Raw genomic sequence first — 18620 nt, forward strand, 5'->3', positions numbered from 1 at the left:
TGGAGCTGCTTTGTGTCCGGTGTGTGTAACTCCCTCTCCTCTAGTTCTCTGGGGGTTTCCCTGCCCCTGCGCCCTGGTGCCCTTGGCACTCCCGCAAGGGGCACAGCCCGCCTACGTGGCCTGCTCCTCGGTCCGGCGCAGGGCGTGGTCCCGGAAAGGAGGGTGCGGCGGACCGGCCCCTGCGTCCCAGCCCCACGAAAGAGGGCGGGCGAGTGGCTTCGTGGACGTCCCTAGGGCAGTCCTGGTGCGAGGTGGCGAGGGCGTGGCCTCGCGGGGTGAGGGCGGCCTGCGCGGCACGGTTCTTCCCTGCTTCCCTCAGCGGAGAGCTGCCCAGGCCCTCTGCCCACCGCCCCTGCGTCCTCGCCGCGGGGCCTCGCGGCCGCAAGCGAAAGAGACGCCGTATCTGGCGACGGAGCCCACGCGCCGGAAGTGACGCCACAGGGCGGGGCCACGGAAGCGGCGGCTGCGCAGGTTTGCCGCTGGCAAGGCCGCCGGGGCCGAGCGAGGCGTGGAGGGCGGGTCGCGTCGCCACTTCCGCTTCCGGTCCGTCGCCTCCTTCGGTTGCTTCCCGTCCGCTCGGCGGCTCTCCTCCCCCGCCCGGCTCTCCGCGCCCATCCCGGGCGCCGGGCCGGCGGGGCCGTCGGCGTGCGGCCCTCGGTGCGTCCGCGCGTGTGCCCAAGCGAGCCTCCGCGTCCGCCACCCGCGGCCCTGCACGCGCCCCGCGACATCGAGGCCGAGCGGGGGCAGGGGGCTGCCCGCCATGACCCCCCGGAGTCCGGCGTGAGGGGGCCGAGGTGAGCGCGGGCCGGGGCTCGGGCCGGGGGCGCGGCGGGCCGGGGGCGCTCGGGCGTCCGTCGCTCTTCGGCCCCGGTCGTTCCGCGGCCTTTGTGTCTCTGCGCCCGGTTGGCCTGGACCGCCCGCGTCTCCCCGGCGTCTGTCTCCGTCTGTCAGCGTCCGTGTCTCGCGCGGGCCTGTGTCGGGGCCTCGGTGTGGCGGGTCTCCGTGTCCGTTTTGGTGTCTTTACAAAGCGCTGTCCCTGTGCGTCCGTCCTGGGTCTCGTCCTGCCTCTGTCGTGTCTCGGTGTCTGATGGTCAGGATTAATGTTCGTGTCTTCTCCAGGCTTCCGTGTCTTCACTGCCCTAGGTGTCTCCCGTCTTTCTGCCGCTGTGCCTCCCTCTCTCTCTTGTCTTCCCATCTTGTTTTTGTCCTCGTACTCATGTCTTCCAAGTCCGAGTCCCTCTCCGCGGGTCTGGTGCTTGGTCTGGGATCTGCCCCCTTCCCCAGGTTCCTGAGTTTCTGTTATGGTGGGAAGGGCCCAGCTCTGGAGTCAGAGGCCCACTGCCTGCCAGCCTGTGAGATTTGGCAGGTGACTTATCTCCAAACCTCAGTTTCCTAGTCTTTAAAAATAGGGTATTCATAGTTCCTACATTCTAGGGCCGCTGTGCGCATTAACGGAGGTGATGCCTGTAAAGTGCTTAACGCTGTCTGGCAGGTAGTAAGTGAGTGACTAACTAGTGGGAGCTCTAGGTTCCTTTATTATCTGTAGAGTTTTCTTCCCCACCGTAAATGTGTGATAGCGGACATTTGAGTACTCCTTGGAGAATCTTGCGATTTCATTTGTCCTGTGTTTAGTCTAATATTTCTCTGTGAATCAACTTATTTGGAAAAACTTAATCTCATTCCAAGCAGTATCTGTGGAATCTTAGCTTTGACAGGCTAGTTCGGTAGTGTTTTTTCTAACGCACTTCAGCATAAATACACAGAATTGAGATAGCGCATCTTCTGATGTCGCTCTTTGGAAGTGTTCTGTTTTCTCTCTGATAATAACAGCAGCCAACGTTATTGAGGATTGAGCTTCTACTATCTGTGGGGCGTGGCGCCACACACTTTATGTACCCATCTTATTTAACCCACAAACCTGCCAGGTAGGAATTCTTTCCTTCGGTTCAGGTTAAGTAAACTGAATCTCAAGAAGGTTGCTCTGCTGGTAGGTGATGGCCAGCATTTGGACCCAAATTTCGTGGTCTTTCCGTTGTATCCCGTTTTTCTTGAGTCTTATTTCTCAGTCCCAGGTTACTGCCACTTTTTGTTTCAGGGTCCCCTTTGTTCCTTTTTGTCCTCCTGCCTTACTATCTTTCCACGTTTCTGTATCTGTTTCTTGTGTCTTGTCTGTCTCACCATGTCTCTGGGTGGGTCCTCTGTCCGGGTTTCTCTGTGCCTCTTTTTTTCCTTGTCTCTTTCATTCCCTTTCCTTTCATCCTCCTCTGTACTTGTCACATCTTCTCTTCTTTTTAGTGTGTCTGCCTGGGCCTGTCTTGGCACCCTGACCATCTCTTTTCAGCTATTCACATCTGTCTCCAGGTGCTTGGCTTGCAGCCTGAGTTCAAGGCAGGGGCCAGCCGCCTACCCCGGGAGTCAGGTCGTGGGAGGGCTCAGTAAGTCTCCATCTGTGGCTTGTTGGGGAGGCCATGGACTGTGGTCGTCAGAGTCTGCTCTGGAACCAGGCTGCTCTGGGGGTGAGGCATGTGTCCTGGGGCAAAGGGAGTCGACCTCTCTGTGCCTCAGTTTCCTCCCTTGTGAGGTGGCTGTGAATCCTGGAGTTGTGAGGAGTAACTGAGTTACTCTGCGTAAGGCACTTCAGAGCGCTTGGCACAGGGTCAGGGCTGTGTAAGTGCTTGCTGTGATCATCATTTGCTCGATTTCCGCCCTTCTGTTCCTTTCCCATCACCCTTCTCTTGGCTCTGGTTAATTTAGAAGTGTAAGTGTGGAGTCCAGGTGAGCCTGAAGTTGAGTCTGCGCTGCCTTGCCTAGTGTATGACTTTGGCTGAATTGTTTAATCTCCATGAGCCCCCCTCTCATCTGTTAGAACACCACCCTCAGCCTTAAATGAGATAATGGACGTCTCGTGCTCAGCACCTGGCACGCAGCTGGGACCCAGCCGATGGGCTGTGCTCTTCCATATCTCTCTTCCCCGGAGCCTCTGCTTCCCTACCCTTGGGACACTGCGTCCCGCTGGCATCCACAGCTCCGCCCCCAATCTCCTTACTCCCTTCATCAGCCTCCTCCCTGTGTGTCCTTGTTTTTGCCGTGCATTCTGCCCCTCTCCACCCCTGCTCCAGAGGTTTTTCCTGCCCTCCCTCCTTCCCTTCCTTCTGGCACTGTTCATTGAATGGCTCTTCCGGAACACTTCCTCTGATGGGAAGAGCAGTGTCCAGACAAACGTGGTCTCTGCCCCCATGGGGCTCTCTGGTTGGCCTTAGGCACAGAAGCAGACAAAATGAGTGTGAAGTCACGAGGGCCACTGAGTCTACTGATGAGGCCCTGGGGAACGATGACCTCGATATTTAGGTGTTTAAGATCGGGGAAGTCTAAGTGGAGCCCTCGGGGTGAGTGGGACTGAGTGACCCGGGTGATGGAGAGGAAGAGCAGGGGACCGTCTCCTGACGTTGGCCACCTGTGTCAATAGCACACTTCCTGGTAGCTGGGTACCCTCAGCTCCCTGGATTACCAATCGAGGCCCCATTCTACAGAGGAGAAAACTGAGGTGCAGGAGTTTGCGGCCCACACAGGGTGTCTTGGCTAGGAGGTGCTGAGCTGGGGTGTGACCCTTGGGCCTGAGATCGGCCACTGCACACTCTGCCTCGCTGAGCAGAGCCCCCAAGTAGGAAGGAGCTGGGCGTGTTTGAGGAACTGAAAGATGGATGGGTTGACTAAATCAGAGGTTAATCAGGGCCAGAGCCTTCTAGGCTGCGGTTACGACCTCTTCTTCAACACTGTGGGCAGTGGGGGGCCCCACGAGGGTGGGGGTTCAACCTGGGCGGCCCCATTTGGTCCCACTTGTGTTTCCAAAGGTTCTCTCCTCTCCTCAGATGCGGTGATCCACCAGCTCCTGCTGCGGCCTCCCTCCTCAAGTCACCCCATCTCTCCATATCCCAGGGGTCACATCCCCCTCGCTGCTGCTGGCCACCATGTCGACCTCATCGCTACGGCGCCAGATGAAGAACATCGTCCACAACTACTCAGAGGCTGAGATCAAGGTCCGAGAAGCCACAAGCAATGACCCCTGGGGCCCGTCCAGCTCCCTCATGTCGGAGATCGCCGACCTCACGTACAATGTTGTCGCCTTCTCGGAGATCATGAGCATGATCTGGAAGCGGCTCAATGACCACGGCAAGAACTGGCGACATGTCTACAAGGTCAGTTAGTTATCGAGAGGAGCTGGAGTTCTGTGTCTTTATGTAAAAATCTCTCTCTCATTCAATGAAGGCAACGAACAACTTTTTAGGCAATTTGAGCATTATGGTTTAAACTTAGTTTTGAAGAAGTGGCACATTCACAAAGTTCATCCACTGAGAAGGCCTCAGCAGGTGCAGAGTGTCTGTCCCTCTGTGTGCCCAGAGCCCAGTTCTCTACCTTAGAAGTAGCCGGTGTCCCCAGCTTCTGTGTCTTCCTCTAGGGTGATTTGTGTGTGTATGTCCAAGCAAATAGCGGCGCCAGGGAATCTGGGGCCATGGAGCTGTTCTGTATCTTCATTGGATTAGTGGTTACACGGCCACATGCAGTTATCGGAACTCAGAACTGTACTTAAGAGACTGAATTTTACTATGTGTAAGTTATACCCTAGTTTAAAAAAGGGAAACCAGACTGTATTTTAGAGATCATTCCCTATCAGGACATAAAAAGGTTTGTCAGTTTTTCTTTAAACAGCTGCGTCACAGTCTGCTGTAGGGGTTCATCATAACAGACGCGACCAGCTACCTGGCGATGAGTTTTTAAGTCATTTGCAGTGTTTTGCTTTTACAAACGAGACTGGACACGAACATCCTTTTATGTTTGCCATTTTCTAGAACTGGAATTTTTGCACCGAAGGACACGTGCATGTGTCATTTGATACATGTGGCCAAAGTGCCCTCCACAGAAGTGATCTGTCTCCTGGCCCCAGCGACACTTGCACATGCTCCAATCCAGTGAACAAGGTGTAGGCTTTGGGCAAAGGGAACGTGTCTGTGGGCAGCACTCAGTGGGGGGTTTTCTGTTTGCTGTTGTGGGGACCCTTGTGTCCCTGCCTTGGGTCAAGAAGTGGCAGAGGGCACGGGCTGAGGCAGGTGGCTGTGCCCTGGGCCTCCCTCCATGTCAGGGTCTGACTCTGGGGCCAGGCCCGGTGAGTGAGGCTTAGGAGTGTTGGGGGGGGTCCTTGTTGCTGTTTCTTCAGTAGACGTTGGTTGAGGGCCTGTTCTGTGTGTGGCGGTGAACTCGGACTGGGGCCTGCGCTGGCTGGACTCCCTGGCACGTGGAGGCGGAGGTGGTCCCCTCATTTCCAGGACGAGGAGACTGAGACCCGGAGAGGTGGCACTGCTTCCAGTTGGAGCAGGGGTTTGGGGCCCATTTGCTCTGGCTCGTTTCCATGCCCATCCTGACAAACCGTGGTTGGGTCCCCGATTCGACTGAATCATGTTGAGTCAGTTATTCAGTCATCTCTTGTGAGGGGCTGGGTGGGGTTTGTCCAGCTGAGAATCAGGCAAGGGGCGAGGGAGGCTGTGTGTGGAGGCAAAGAGGAGGGATGGGGCCTGGAGGGCTTGACACGGGAGAGAAGCTCAGTGGGGCTGGAGGGATGGCGGTGGGAGGGCAGGGGAGTCCTGAGGGGCCCCAGACAGCAGGTTCTTCCTTACCGACGCCAGGGACGTGCTGCTGTGCGCTGAGAACAGTGGAAGTGCGTTTCCTGTCTCTTTCAAACTGAGGCCCAAAGAGGCTCCAGGTGGCCAGGATGTGGTGGGACTGAGAGGAGGGCCCTGGAGCCTGCCCTCTTGACTCTATGCCGTGTCACCTGCCTTCTCTAAGGAATGCAGGGTCTCAGTCTCTTTTTTAAAATAGAGGTCAGCCAACTACAGCCCATGGGCCCAATCTGGCCCCCCACCTGTTTTTGTAAATAAAGCTTTGTCGGCAGGAGCCGTGCCCATTCGTCTGTGGCTGTTTCTGCTCTACAGTGCAGAGCTGAGTGGTCAGGACAGGGGCCGCCTGGCCCAAAAAGCTGGAATATTTATCACATGGCCCTTTACAGAAAATGTTTGCTCATCTGTATTTTAAACTAACTTGTATTCTGATGTCCGGGACAGCCTTGACCACGCTGTTTTAAAAATTAACAGGGACTATTGGGCTATCCAGTTGCCCACTTTTATTTTATTTATTTATTTATTTTTTTTGAGAAAGATCAGCCCTGAGCTAACTACTGCCAGTCCTCCTCTTTTTGCTCAGGAAGACTGGCCCTGAGCTAACATCCATGCCCATCTTCCTCTACTTTATATGTGGGACGCCTGCCACAGTGTGGCGTGCCAAGTGGTGCCATGTCTACACCTGGGATCCGAACTGGTGAACCCCGGGCCGCCAAGAGGCAGAACGTGCACACTTAACTGCCGCGCCACCGGGCTGGCCCCCAGTTGCCACTTTTAAAAAGAGTTGTACACTTTACGCCGAGGCCTACATCGTGAATGTACAACCCAGTTAGCTCTTACCTGTGTGCACACCTGCTCACTCAGATGGAGATAGAGGATGTTTCCGGCCCCCAGGAGGCTCACTCATGACGCCCCTGCCCCAGAGGCACCATGCTCTGCCTTTGTCTGCTGAGATTGTTCTAGAACTACATCACATGGGCGTGTGCAGCACGTGGTCCTTTGTGTATGCTTCCTTTGCTCACTGTGGCCTCTGGGAGGTTGATGCACAGAGGAGCTGTTCATTTATTTGTTTTTATTGCCGTGTGTGGCATTCCCATCACATGAACACACCACTTTTTATACGTGTGCATTTCACCCTTGATGGGTGTTTGGGTTATTTCCGGGTTCGCAGTCTTTTTGACTGCAGTTCCAAAGTCCCAGAGCTCTGAAAACAAAAGTCTTCATAATTCATTTGGCGTACGGCCCGGCCCAGGCTGTGGTGAGGTGGTTTATCTGGTGTTTGTTGGTTCCACGTCGCCTGACCGTTGGTATAACCCCCCGCTGTGGGAGTTCTACATGTGGTGCATGCGGTCTTTCTGGTCTGCACTGGGAAGAGTCTGAACTTCAGCACGCAACTGGCCTAGGAGTCCTGAAGTGTGCCTCTCCCTTGGGGGTGATGTTGTTCTTTCCTTTCTCTTGGACGCGTAAACACCTCGGGGCCAGTTAAAGACTAATCTCTGATTACAGAGGTAAATACTGTTAACACACCTTCAGGAAGCCATGCCAGATCCAGATCTAGCTCCCTCAGAAGTCTGGGGAGACATTCATGACATTCAGCAGGGTTCCCTGGCAAATGTCACAGCAGTTCAGAGAGCTTAGCCGGGATGGCTGGCTCCTCTCTGCAGTGTTTCATTCTACTCCAGACCATGGAGCCCTGGGTGGTTTTTGGGGGCTCCGTGAAGCCCCTGGAATCATTTGCAGTGTCTCAGATGTGTCCTTTTCCGTGGACAGTGGCCACGACCTTCTTCGGAGTCTGCAAGGAGCTGTGACCCTCATCTCGCTCCCCAGGCCGGCCTCAGCCTGGGCCGAGACCACACACGCCTTCCCTGTGTTTTCTGTTTAATTTTAACTTGTTGAAAGGAGAGCTTGTTCTTATGTCATAAAATGCACAAGATGCTGGAGAGTGTTCCTTCCTCCCTGGCCTCTTGTTCCCACTGCTCCCAGCACGTCGCATCTTCCCCCAGAGAGCCCAGGCCTGGGCAGGTCCCACGGGCATGGTGTCAGCTTCAGAGTCATCCCTAATCATCGCGGAGTGAAGTTTTACACTTAAATGACAACACATTTCAAACTTAGAGAACAAGAGAGGAAGCACTCTGACATCTTTGGTGCTGGGGTACTCTTGAACGTGATTTAACAAGCAGGCCATTTTCGCCATGCTGGTGTAGATTTTCATTTTAAAGAAGCAGAGGTGGGTCTGCACCGCTCAGCCATGCCCAGGCGGGGCTGCAGGGACAGCAGTTGCCATTTCCCCTTTTATATGTTTTTCTTGAGAGATACGTAGATCACATGCCATACGGTCGTCCTTTGAAAGTGTACACTTCAGCGGCATTAAGCGCATTCACAGTGTTGTGCAACCATTGGCTCTTTCTAATTCGACAATATTTTCATGACCCCAGACAGAAACCCTATACCCATTAAGAGTCACCCCCAAACCCCTAACCCCTGGCAACCACATTCTGCTTTCTGTATGGATTTACCCATCCTGGACGTGCCATGTGAATGGAATCACACGCTGTGTGCTCTTTGGCATCTGGCTTCTTTCGTTCAGCATCATGTCTCCACGGTTCATCCAAGTGCTAGCATGTCCCAGTGCTTCGTTCCTTTCCATGGCTGTGTAGTACACCATCGTGTGGATGGGCACGTTTGTTCATCCACCCGCTGGTGACATGTGGGTTGGTGATGGGACCTGAATCCCAGTGGCCATGTGATTGACCCGGTGTGCCCCTGGCCCCACAGGCCATGACACTGATGGAGTACCTCATCAAGACTGGCTCAGAGCGTGTGTCACAGCAGTGCAAGGAGAACATGTATGCTGTGCAGACACTGAAGGACTTCCAGTATGTGGACCGTGACGGCAAGGACCAGGGTGTGAATGTGCGCGAGAAGGCCAAACAGCTGGTGGCCCTGCTGCGTGATGAGGACCGGCTGCGGGAGGAGCGCGCCCACGCGCTCAAGACGAAGGAGAAGCTGGCGCAGACTGCCACGGGTGAGGCCCCGCCGTTCAGAAGGGTCCCATCTCCCCCTCCTCGCTATCCCTCCCAGCCTTACCCTTCCCGTCTCTCTCCTTGAAGGCCCTGCTGGCCGAGGATCTGGGCCTCCTCTCCTCCTGCCCAGGTGCCCGGTGTCCCACCTTCCTGGCCGGCAGGACTCAGAGTTCCAAATTCAGGCTTTCACCTCCTTGCTCCCTCCTTTCCCCCTCCTCACCCTGGGGTCCTTGTCTGGCAGGCTCACTTGGGCCCTTCCCTTTTCCTAGAGCCTCCCCTGCAACTGCCATCCCCTTCCTGCTCGCTGTGGGGCCCTAGAACTGAGAAATGTTGGCCCATTCACCCACAGATATTAACCAAGTGCCTCCTACACCCAGGTGTGCCCCTGCCCTCAGCCTGGGCCCTCGAGCTGCCAGACAGGCGCACCCACTGTCCTGTCTGAGAGCGGTCAGTGCCCGAGAGAGGGAATGTGACCCAGAGGGGGGTCCCCAAGATCCATGGTTTGGGACAGCCCTTTGAGGAGGGGACATGTACACTGGTACGTGAGGGAGCCGTCCTTCCATCTGGCCGTGCCAGGCACAGGGAACAGGTGGTGCCAGGGCAGTGAGGGGGCTGCACGAGGCACAGAAAGAAGGCCAGTGTGCTGGGTGGGGAGAGTCGACTGCAGGCTGAGCCTGCGGAGCCTGCTCTTAAGAGTTTTAAAAAGTCGTCCGTAGGTGGTGGACGACCTGCATTTAAAAAAGCCAGTGGAAATGGAGGAAATAGAAAATCAGAGCACGGCCCACATTGTGAGGCTGAGCTGGGTCTCGTGAAACGTTTTGTTATACAGATGGGCAGGCAGGTCCTGAGTGGTGCTGGGAAAAGCGTTTTATCTAGGGAAGGGGGTGTGTGTCACAGCTAAAAACATAGAAATGGTGTCGTGAGTGCAGCGGGAAGTCACTGGCAGGTTTGAGGAGGGTTGAAGTCCCGTTACTGCCCAAGATTGGCCTGGCCGCCCACGGACCGGGGCAGGGGAAGCAGGCAGCGTTTAGGAGACAGATGCAGTTTGCAGGTGATGGGAGGTGGTGTCAGCAGGTGGCAGTCGGGGGTGGAGAGAAGTGGGACGATGAGCCTCACCTGGAGGCAGAGTCGCCTGGGCCTGCAGGACAGACCCCCAGGAGCCCGGCTTGTTGGGGGATGGCTGGGCGTTTTGCAGGACCTGTCGTGTCTGGGTCACTATCTGGTGCCCCTGCTCAGGGACATCTTGGACACTGCTGGGGGCTTGAGGCTCATCCTTGCCCAGGGCCACAGAAGCTGGCATTTCAAGGAGAGGGAGTGAAGTGGAGAGAAGGAAGCCGGGACACTTGGGTGGCACAGGAGCTGGGGCCTGTGGGAGGATGGCGTGTTAGCACGGGGACCTCCTGGATTCAGGGTCACGGAATGGCCTCTGTGGTGGCTGGAGGGTCGGTGTTTTCGCTTCACCCGCACGTGGTTGCCTCCTGTGTAAATGAGTGAGTGGGCCTGGCTCTGCGCCGCTCCGACTTTATTCTCAGCCCCTGAGTTTTTAATTTTGCATACTTTTCATGTCTTGACATATTACTCATCTTTTGATTTTTTTTTTTCTCTCCGCAACCACTTAAAAACATGAAACTCCTTCTTGTCTCTTGGGCTGAGCTGAGCAGGCTGTGGCTGCCCGCCCGTTTGCTGACCCCCTCCTGGAACACGTTCCTGAGACACTGAGAGAGGCCGACGGGGCGCGGGGAGCTTGGAGACCCGGTTCCCAGTGTTGGGTGGTGGAGGGTGGTGCTGCCTTGGCGTCTTTGTTTACCCACAAAGTCAGAGGTCAGGCGGGAGGCGCAGGGTGGTCCCCCCAGCTCAGCTGGTCCTCTGCCTCTGTTAGCCTCACCTACGCCCCCTTCCTTCCCATTCTGTCTCCATCCCTTCCTCATTTGTCACTCTGGCTGGTCACCGCTTGTCCCAGCCACACATAGGATGGGGTTGGGGGCTGGTGGGTGGGGCAGGTGCTGTTCCTCTCTGCATGCCCAGCCGGTCCCTGCCATAGCCACAGTTCTTACCAGCCCTGGAAACTGAGGCCCTGGTCTCCCAACCTGGGAGCTTTCCTGGCCTGGAGACCAGGGAGGAAGGACCTTTGTCCCCGTGAGGCCCTGTGACAGGCCCCAAGGCACCAAGGAGTCCCCTGTGCTCATGTAGCGTTGGAACCTAGGGCACAGGTTCCGAGGTTCCTGAAGCCCCTCCCTGTTTATCAGCAGACTTTTGCTCCTGGGCCAGCAGGACTGTCCTTCCCTGACCCTGGGCAGGGCTGCCTGCACTCCCCCATTCCCCAGGGCTGGATAAACACAGGGAGCCCAGTTTGTGTCCCCGCCCTCAGGACCCTGGGACCCTGCACTCCTCACCCCTTCTTTCCTGAGGAAGCTGGTGTCTGGGTCCCCATGGGAGTCTTGGGGGTGGGAGGGCCTGGCCCGAGGGAATTGGGGGATTTCAGAGTCTGCCAGCCAGGAAGCAGAAGCCTGGTCATCTGGGCTGTGGGGTTCCCCTCTTCCCCTCCCGTCTGCTCACCGACTGTCCCCCTGCCAGCCTCCTCGGCAGCCGTGGGCTCGGGGCCCCCACCCGAGGCGGAGCAGGCGTGGCCACAGAGCAGCGGGGAGGAGGAGCTGCAGCTGCAGCTGGCCCTGGCCATGAGCAAGGAGGAGGCTGACCAGGTACCAGGGCCTGTTGGGGCACGGGCCGGGTTTGACTTTTGTTCTGCCATCCCATCTCCATGCCTCACCCCTCAGCCCTGCCCGCCCCCTCCTTCCTCTGCTGTCTCTAACTCTGTCTCAATCTCTCTCTGCTTCTCCGCTCGCCCTCTGACCTGGTCTTCTCCCTCTGCCCTCGTCCTGGGGATTCCCCTGGCCTTCCTCCCTGGACGCTCGCTTGTCCCGCCCCTGCCCCGTGCTTGTGTCTTTGCCTGCCCCTCACCAGTTGGGTGACCTTCTGTCTGTCCTGCCCTGGCTCTGTGGGTCTCTCTCTCTCTCTCTCTCTTCCCCTGCTGCCCCGCCCCTGCCCGCCCCCTCACACTCTCTCTCCCCCAGCCCCCGTCCTGCGGCCCTGAGGATGACGTCCAGCTCCAGCTGGCCCTTAGTTTGAGCCGTGAGGAACACGATAAGGTCAGAGCAGCCTCCCCGCCCGCTCGGGCTCTCCGCAGACCCTCCCCAGATCCCTGCCCCCTTGCACCTTCCTCAAGGGCCCCTGCCCCCACCCCACTGCCTGTCTGGAGTTCACACACGTTCACACTGCAGCATTTTCAGTTGTAGGACCTTGTATCCAACAGGTCCTCAGATGGACCCCCGGTCCGTGAAGCAGATGCCTTATAGCTGCTCCAGGTGGTGAGGGGGCCTTTTCCTCTCCCTCCCTCGCAGCCCAGGCCTTGATCATCTCCACCCAGTGCAGAAATCACCTGGGTCAGGTGCCCGGGCAGGAGAGCCTGTCCTCCCTGGTCCCCTGCTTCCCAAGCCTGTCCGAGCAGCACGGGGCCTGGCCTGTCCCCGCACGGCACCCCTGAGTCCTCATCCCCCAGACCATGCCCTCTTCCCCGTCCTCTGCCCGGGCCTGCGACCCTGTGTCCCACCCCATCCCACACATTGTCCACATCCCATTTTAATTTTCAGTTGCCTTTGTTTGGGTAGGAGAAGGTTCTCAGGGGTCGTCCAGTCGACAGGGTGTGGGCAGTGTTGGCCCCGTTGCTCAGATTCTGACCCTCCCTCTACCGCCTCCTTCTGCGGCCCAAACAGGAAGAGCGGATCCGCCGCGGGGACGACCTGAGGCTGCAGATGGCCATAGAAGAGAGCAAGAGGGAGACAGGGGGCCAGGAGGAGGTGAGTGTGGCGGGCCAGGTGTGGCTCTCACCATGCCCCCTGCCCTCCGGGCACTCTGTCCTGTCCACCTGTGCTCCTTGGCTCTGTCATCCACCATTCCTCCCGCCTGCCAGGGCCTTGGGTGGGGCTGGCGCCTGCAGCCTTCTCTCCTGCAGCTGTGTGAGGACGGGGAAGGTGCACAGAGCAGGGCCTGAGCACTGGGCGCTGGGTGTGACCACTCCTCTCCTGGGGCCTCCACTCGCCCAGTGGAGACAGACAGCCATCATTTCAGCAGCTTTTCAGATTCCTGCAGCCAGGTAGCAGGCTTTCACAGACCCTGTGGCTTCTACAGCATGCTGCTTCCTCTTTTCTCTTGGGTCTGGGGGTGGACAGGGCTCAGCTCCACGGGTCATGACTGAGGTCACCCACAGGGCTGGGGCGTCCAAGTGGGCCTTGTCCTCTGTCCTCTTCCCGTGGCCTGACACTGGTCACTGTGGGTGTCTCGAGTGTCTTCACAGCACAGCTGTTCTCCCGGATGGTAGACATGGGCCATAAGGCGGGCTCAGTATCAAGGGGAGGGGACGCAGATACCCTCCTGTGGGAGGCAGCAGACAGCTCATGGCCAGCTAATTAGCCACAGTATGGCTGTGGTAGAAAAGCTCAGGCCGACTGGGACAGAACAGTTCAGAAGGGTCCTGGAGGAAGATGGCTCCAGGGCTTCGGGGCCTCATGCCATCCTGGGGAGGGGAGTGTGGGTTGTGGGAGTACCTCCACATCCAGAGGGATGGGGACTCTGGCACCCCGCCAGGACATGAGGCAGTTGCGTGTGCTTGTATTAGTGCCTGTGCATTGCTGGCAAGCCTGGAGCACGCAGTGAGGTGGAATATGTGCCAGGCCTCAGGTCAGGCATGCTCAGGGTGACCTGGGATCGCCCTGCCAACTTAGGTGGGCAGCTCAATGAAGGCTTCCCGGAGAGTGTGGGGCCAGCACGTGCAGGTCTCAGAGGGGCTGGCTTTGGCCTCTGTCCTCACTGCGTTTGTTTGGGGACCTTGGGGGCAGCAATGGGAATCGGGCCAGTGATGTGGAAGGGCTGCCTGGTTGCTGTGCAGAGTGGATGGAGGGGTGAGGGCGGGACGAGACCAGGTTGGGGCTCTTGGTGTTTTGGTGGAGGACTGGGCAGGAGCGCATGGGGGAGGTGGACAGAGCGGGAGTGGACTGGAGCAGTGGGTGGCATGGCCTCTGCTTCCTGTCCCGCAGTCTCTGGACGCCCAGTCCCCTGGCAGCCCCTAGCTGGCTGCGGGGCTCCCTCCCCTGTGACATCCCAGCTCCCACTTCCCTCTCTTGTTCTGCAGCTGTCTCCTCCTTACGGCCCCCTCTCTGAGCCCCAGGACTGTCCTGCTCGCCCGCTCATGCTTTCTCTCCTTTCCTCCCCACAGTCGTCCCTCATGGATCTCGCTGACGTCTTCACGGCCCCAGCTCCTCCGCCAGCCTCAGACCCCTGGGGGGGCCCAGGGCCCATGGCGGCTGCTGTCCCCACGGCTGCCCCCACCTCAGACCCTTGGGGGGGACCTCCTGTCCCTCCGGCTGCTGATCCCTGGGGTGGCCCTGCTCCCACACCGGCCTCGGGGGACCCCTGGAGGCCTGCTGCCCCCTCAGGGCCCCCGGTTGACCCTTGGGGTGGGACCCAGGCCCCTGCAGCTGGAGAGGGGCCCACGCCCGACCCGTGGGGGAGCTCTGACGGTGAGTGCCAGCTGCCTGCCCTGGCCCCCAGGCCCGGTGTGCCGTCCTGGGCATGCTGTGGGGACAGAGGCAAACATAGCTAAGCGGGTGACAGGCAGCTGTGGGGATGCTGCAGGGACCCCGAGGAGGAGAGGGTCAGATCAGACAGCCCAGCAGAGGGTGGGGCAGGGAGGCCTTGAGGGACAGCAGGAAGGGCACTGGCGAGTGTGGCAGGGGCAGGCTGCTGGGCCAAGTCTGGGTAAAGTGGCTCTAAGCCTGGGGGTGGGCAGGCTGTGAAGGGGCTGGGTGCTCCTCAGGGACTTGGGGGAGCATGATTGGGGGCCTTGGCGATTTGATCTGGTGGGCGGGGAGCAGTGTGAGCGCCCATGGCTGGAACGTGGCGATGAGGCGGAGAGGCTGGCTGGGGCTGGGCCCAAAGCCTCTCGGATGCCTAGCTGTGGGGCCCTAGCCATCCTTGGGGGGAAAGGTGGGCCTGGAAGTGGGGCTGGAGGGGGGGCTTTTTGTTTGTGAGCAGCCGCAGGTCCAGAGGAGACAGAGTCCCAACCGACTGGCAGGTGAGGCCGCCAGCCCCTCACATGCCTCCTTCCTCACCCAGGTGGGGCCCCAGTTGGCGGACCCTCGGCTTCTGACCCCTGGGCCCCGGCCCCGGCCTTCTCGGACCCCTGGGGGGGGTCACCTGCCAAGCCCAGCACCAATGGCACCGCAGGTACTGGGCGGGTGCAGGGAAGGGGCCCAAGTGTGTGTGTGTGTGCAAGTGAGAGTGAGAAGAGTCTGGTCATCTGAGTCCTGAGTGGGGGAGGGGCCCGAAGCCTGGACTTCGGGGGGTGGGTGGGAGGCAAGCCCCCTGGGGAGCTGTGTGTACATCCTGACTCCCACAGCAGTCTCGGGGTTTGACGCGGAGCCTGATGAGTTCTCTGACTTTGACCGACTGCGCACGGCCCTGCCGCCCTCTGGCAGCAGCACGGGTGAGCCCCCCACCCCGCCCCAGGGACCGCAGGCACCTGGCTCCCGAGGAGCCCCCGCACCAGATGGGTGGGCACCATGGTTAAGAGCTCAGTGGGATAGCATGCAGCCCCAGGGCAGACCTCACGTCCATCTTTTTTTTATTTAACATTTAATGAGGTATATTGATCATCCGCTTCTCTGTAAAAAAGTTTTAATTTTGTTTCAAAATAATTCAGAGTTAGAGAAAAGTTGCAAAAACTATACAAAGAATTCCCTTCCTCAAGCTTCCCCAAGTGCTGATCTCTGACTGTTCTTTGTCCCCCTGGGACATTTCAGTGCGCTCCAGACTCCCCGGTGACAGCCAGGCTGGCTCTGCCCTGTGTCGCCAGCCATGCAGTGGCTGAACGGGCAGGGGACAGCACTGCCTTGCCTCACCTGCCCCTGGTGTCCAGGGCGCAGGGCAGATTTCCTGCCCAGAGTCCCGTCTGCAGTGGACGTTTGGACATCCTGCCTGTTGGCGCCCTCTTCCCGGGGTAGCTTAGCGCCTGTCTCCCGGCAGAGTCTGCATGGTATTGGGGGATCTTGTCGCAGTCTCTTACCAGGAGACACCCAGTGTCTGTTTTCCCACCGCTGGTGATGTTCTCTTTGGTCCCTTTTGTCTCTTTTTGAGTGGAGCAGACTTTTATGGAAGCAGAAATACCTCGGGACCAATTAGGGCCTTCGCCGCGCAGGGAGGAGCCGTGGCACCAGGCGGCCCTCCTCCCTCACCCCAGGGGGACCTTAAGTTACCAGCCAGTCTGCAGTCTGCATTCTTCCAGGCTTTTTTTTTTATTCCCACTCAAATTTGTGCTTTTATTCAACATTAGATAAGATTCTTAAATTTATTTTTTGAATAAACCAATCAGACCTCAAACCAGCAACTGTCACCCAGCCTGCTGGAATCCTTGGCACCTGCCACTGCTCCTCCACCCTGCGGTTTCTGTGGGGACTGTGGCACAGGTGAGGATTTTGTGGGCCTGTGTGAACATCCTGTAAGCCGTCCGTCCTGCTTCCTTCTGCTGCTGAGTTCCATCCGTTGGTGGTTTTTCCGCTCGCTCACTGCCCTGCAGCTTGTCAGATAGTGTTCCTTCAACATTTGTCCTTGGCATCAGACTCACCTGGTTTGGACCCTGGGCTCTGCCACACGGTGCTGCAGGTCTCCTTTTTGAGGCCTCCCGTGCCCATCTCCACCCTGAGCCCCCTCTCTGGCTCCTTCCAGGGGAGCTGGAGCTGCTTGCTGGAGAGGTACCCGCCCGCAGCCCTGGGGCATTTGACATGAGTGGGGTCGGGGGCTCTCTGGCTGAGGCTGTGGGGAGCCCCCCACCTGCAGCCGCCCCAACGCCCACGCCGCCCACTCGGAAGACACCGGAGTCATTCCTGGGGCCCAACGCAGCGCTCGTTGACCTGGACTCCCTGGTGAGCCGGCCGGGCCCCACGCTGCCAGGAGCCAAGGCCTCCAACCCCTTCCTGCCGAGTGGTGAGTGTGGCCTCCCGGAGCAGGGACGCTGGTCCTGCCAGCCAACCTCCCACCCAGGAAGACCCTTGACTCTGGTCTGTGCATCTCTCTGCTCTTCTCTCCCTGCAGGAGCCCCAGCCACCGGCCCCTCCATCACCAACCCCTTCCAGCCCGCGCCCCCTGCGACGCTCACCCTGAACCAGCTCCGCCTCAGCCCTGTGCCCCCAGTCCCTGGAGCGCCACCGACATACATCTCTCCCCTTGGCGGGGGCCCCGGGCTGCCCCCCATGATGCCCCCAGGCCCCCCAGCCACCAACACTAATCCCTTCCTCCTATAATCCAGGGCGGGAGGGGGACTCGGCCTGGCCCAGCCTCCCCCTGTCTGCTCCCTGGGAGACCAGTGTTGTGAGTGCATGTGAAGCGGGGGGACCCCGCCCCCACCCCAGCGCCCTTCCCCTCCTGGGGCCCACTCACACTACACCCTCTTCCTACGTTCCCCTGCCCCACTTCCCGGGGGAGAAACTGGACAAGGGGGATGGGGAGAGGTGCTGGACGGAGGAGGACCCCTTCCCATGGCATTAGAAAGGGGAGGACAGCTGGGGGCCCCCGCTCTTTCTCCCTCCCTTCAGCTCCTGATGGGCCCCTCAATCAGTGTTTGAGCCTCCTCCCCCTCACACACCCCTCGGTGAATCCTTGGTGATGATTTTGGCAACTTTGGGAATAAATGGCAATTCTCATGGGTGTGGCTTCCCCAAGTCCCATTCGTGGTTCACAAGACCCTATTCACCTGGGGGACCCAGGGCTCCAAAACCACTGGCCTCTTGGGGGCAGCTGGCAGCCAGCGCCTCTATCTCAGAAGCCTGGATTTCCCCGACCTCAGCTTCCACGGGGGTGGGCTGTGTTGTGGGCTGGAGGGGAGCCTGTCGCAGCTGTAGCTTGCTCAGGGCCCGACGCTCACCGCTTAGGAAGGGTAGGAGCCGGCCCAGACACTCAGGCTTCAGGGGGCCCACTGGAGAGCTGATGAGGTCCTTTGGGTCTTTTCAGACAGACACTTGTGGCCAATGGGCATCATGTTGAGGTCAGGGGTTATCCAGGGTTCGGTTAGACATCCATGAGAACAGTGATAAGAGTTAATGCTGAGAGATGACGTGTACTCAACACATGGCACAGCTGTCACTGTACGTGCCCAGTGCAGGGGCCCTCGTCTACCCAATACCACCACAGGTGCCATTGGTCCACCCAGCACTCCTTGGAAACCTCAGCCTTTGCTGGTGGAGCTGAGGGGTCACTGGGGGCCACCTGTTTGCCGTCTGTGTTCCTTCGCTGTGCTGGACCCCACTGAATCCACAGACCAACCAGCAGGGCGGGTTCTGCTGTCATCCCCTTGAACAGATGGATGTCAACTTGTTCCAGGCCCTGCAGCCCAGGGGGCCTTGGGGATGGGGACCTTCCGTGTGGGGCTTCCTTCCCATACACCTGGGGTCAGGTCTTGACTGTGAGATTCATTCCCTCAGTGAATCATTTTACACCTTGGGTTCCAAGGCCCTGGGGGGAAGGCTGTGCTGGAGTCTGGGTACCCTGGGTCAGGCAGCCTCTGTTCCTGCCCAGGAGCTGCTGTGGGCAGGAGGTGAGGGGCAGGCAGGTGCAGACCCCCAAGTCACAGGGCCCAGAGGGAGCATGGAGGCCAGCTCCAGGAGCCCCCTCCCACGGTGATCAGGGCTGACCACGTCTCCCGGGGAGGTGGCTGCCCTGCAGAGGGGTGGCCATAGGGACGGCAGCCCCCAGACGGATCATAGAGCAAGAGTGAGTGTGCATGGGTCCCTGCTGGGGGGTGTACCAGCCAGGGAGGGCCCCTCCTGCAGGCCAGTGGTGATGGAGGGCGGGGGGGCTGGACGAAGTGGGTGACCACCCAACC

General features: G+C 58.8%; 1 protein-coding gene across 6 annotated transcripts; it reads left to right on the plus strand.

The window, feature by feature from the left end:
• The first annotated feature begins 267 nt into the window (after window positions 1–267).
• On the plus strand, window positions 268–17446 carry EPN1 (epsin 1). Of its 6 annotated transcripts, none has more exons than XM_044759566.2 (11): window positions 268–794; window positions 3870–4196; window positions 8445–8694; window positions 11267–11391; window positions 11764–11838; window positions 12463–12546; window positions 13962–14265; window positions 14861–14971; window positions 15147–15230; window positions 16469–16726; window positions 16835–17446. In XM_044759566.2, the coding sequence occupies exons 2-11, from the start codon at window positions 3969–3971 to the stop codon at window positions 17041–17043; spliced, it is 1728 nt and encodes a 575-aa protein (XP_044615501.1). In that variant the 5' UTR covers window positions 268–794; window positions 3870–3968; the 3' UTR covers window positions 17044–17446. The 6 variants fall into 6 exon arrangements, with proteins under 6 accessions (XP_044615501.1, XP_014712179.2, XP_070355264.1 ...); XM_014856693.3 differs by having other exon boundaries at window positions 451–794; window positions 15144–15230; XM_070499163.1 differs by having other exon boundaries at window positions 528–794; window positions 3937–4196; window positions 15144–15230.
• The last annotated feature ends 1174 nt before the right edge of the window (window positions 17447–18620 follow it).

Source organism: Equus asinus, chromosome 26 (assembly GCF_041296235.1).
Source record: "Equus asinus isolate D_3611 breed Donkey chromosome 26, EquAss-T2T_v2, whole genome shotgun sequence".
Classification (NCBI taxonomy): domain Eukaryota; kingdom Metazoa; phylum Chordata; class Mammalia; order Perissodactyla; family Equidae; genus Equus; species Equus asinus.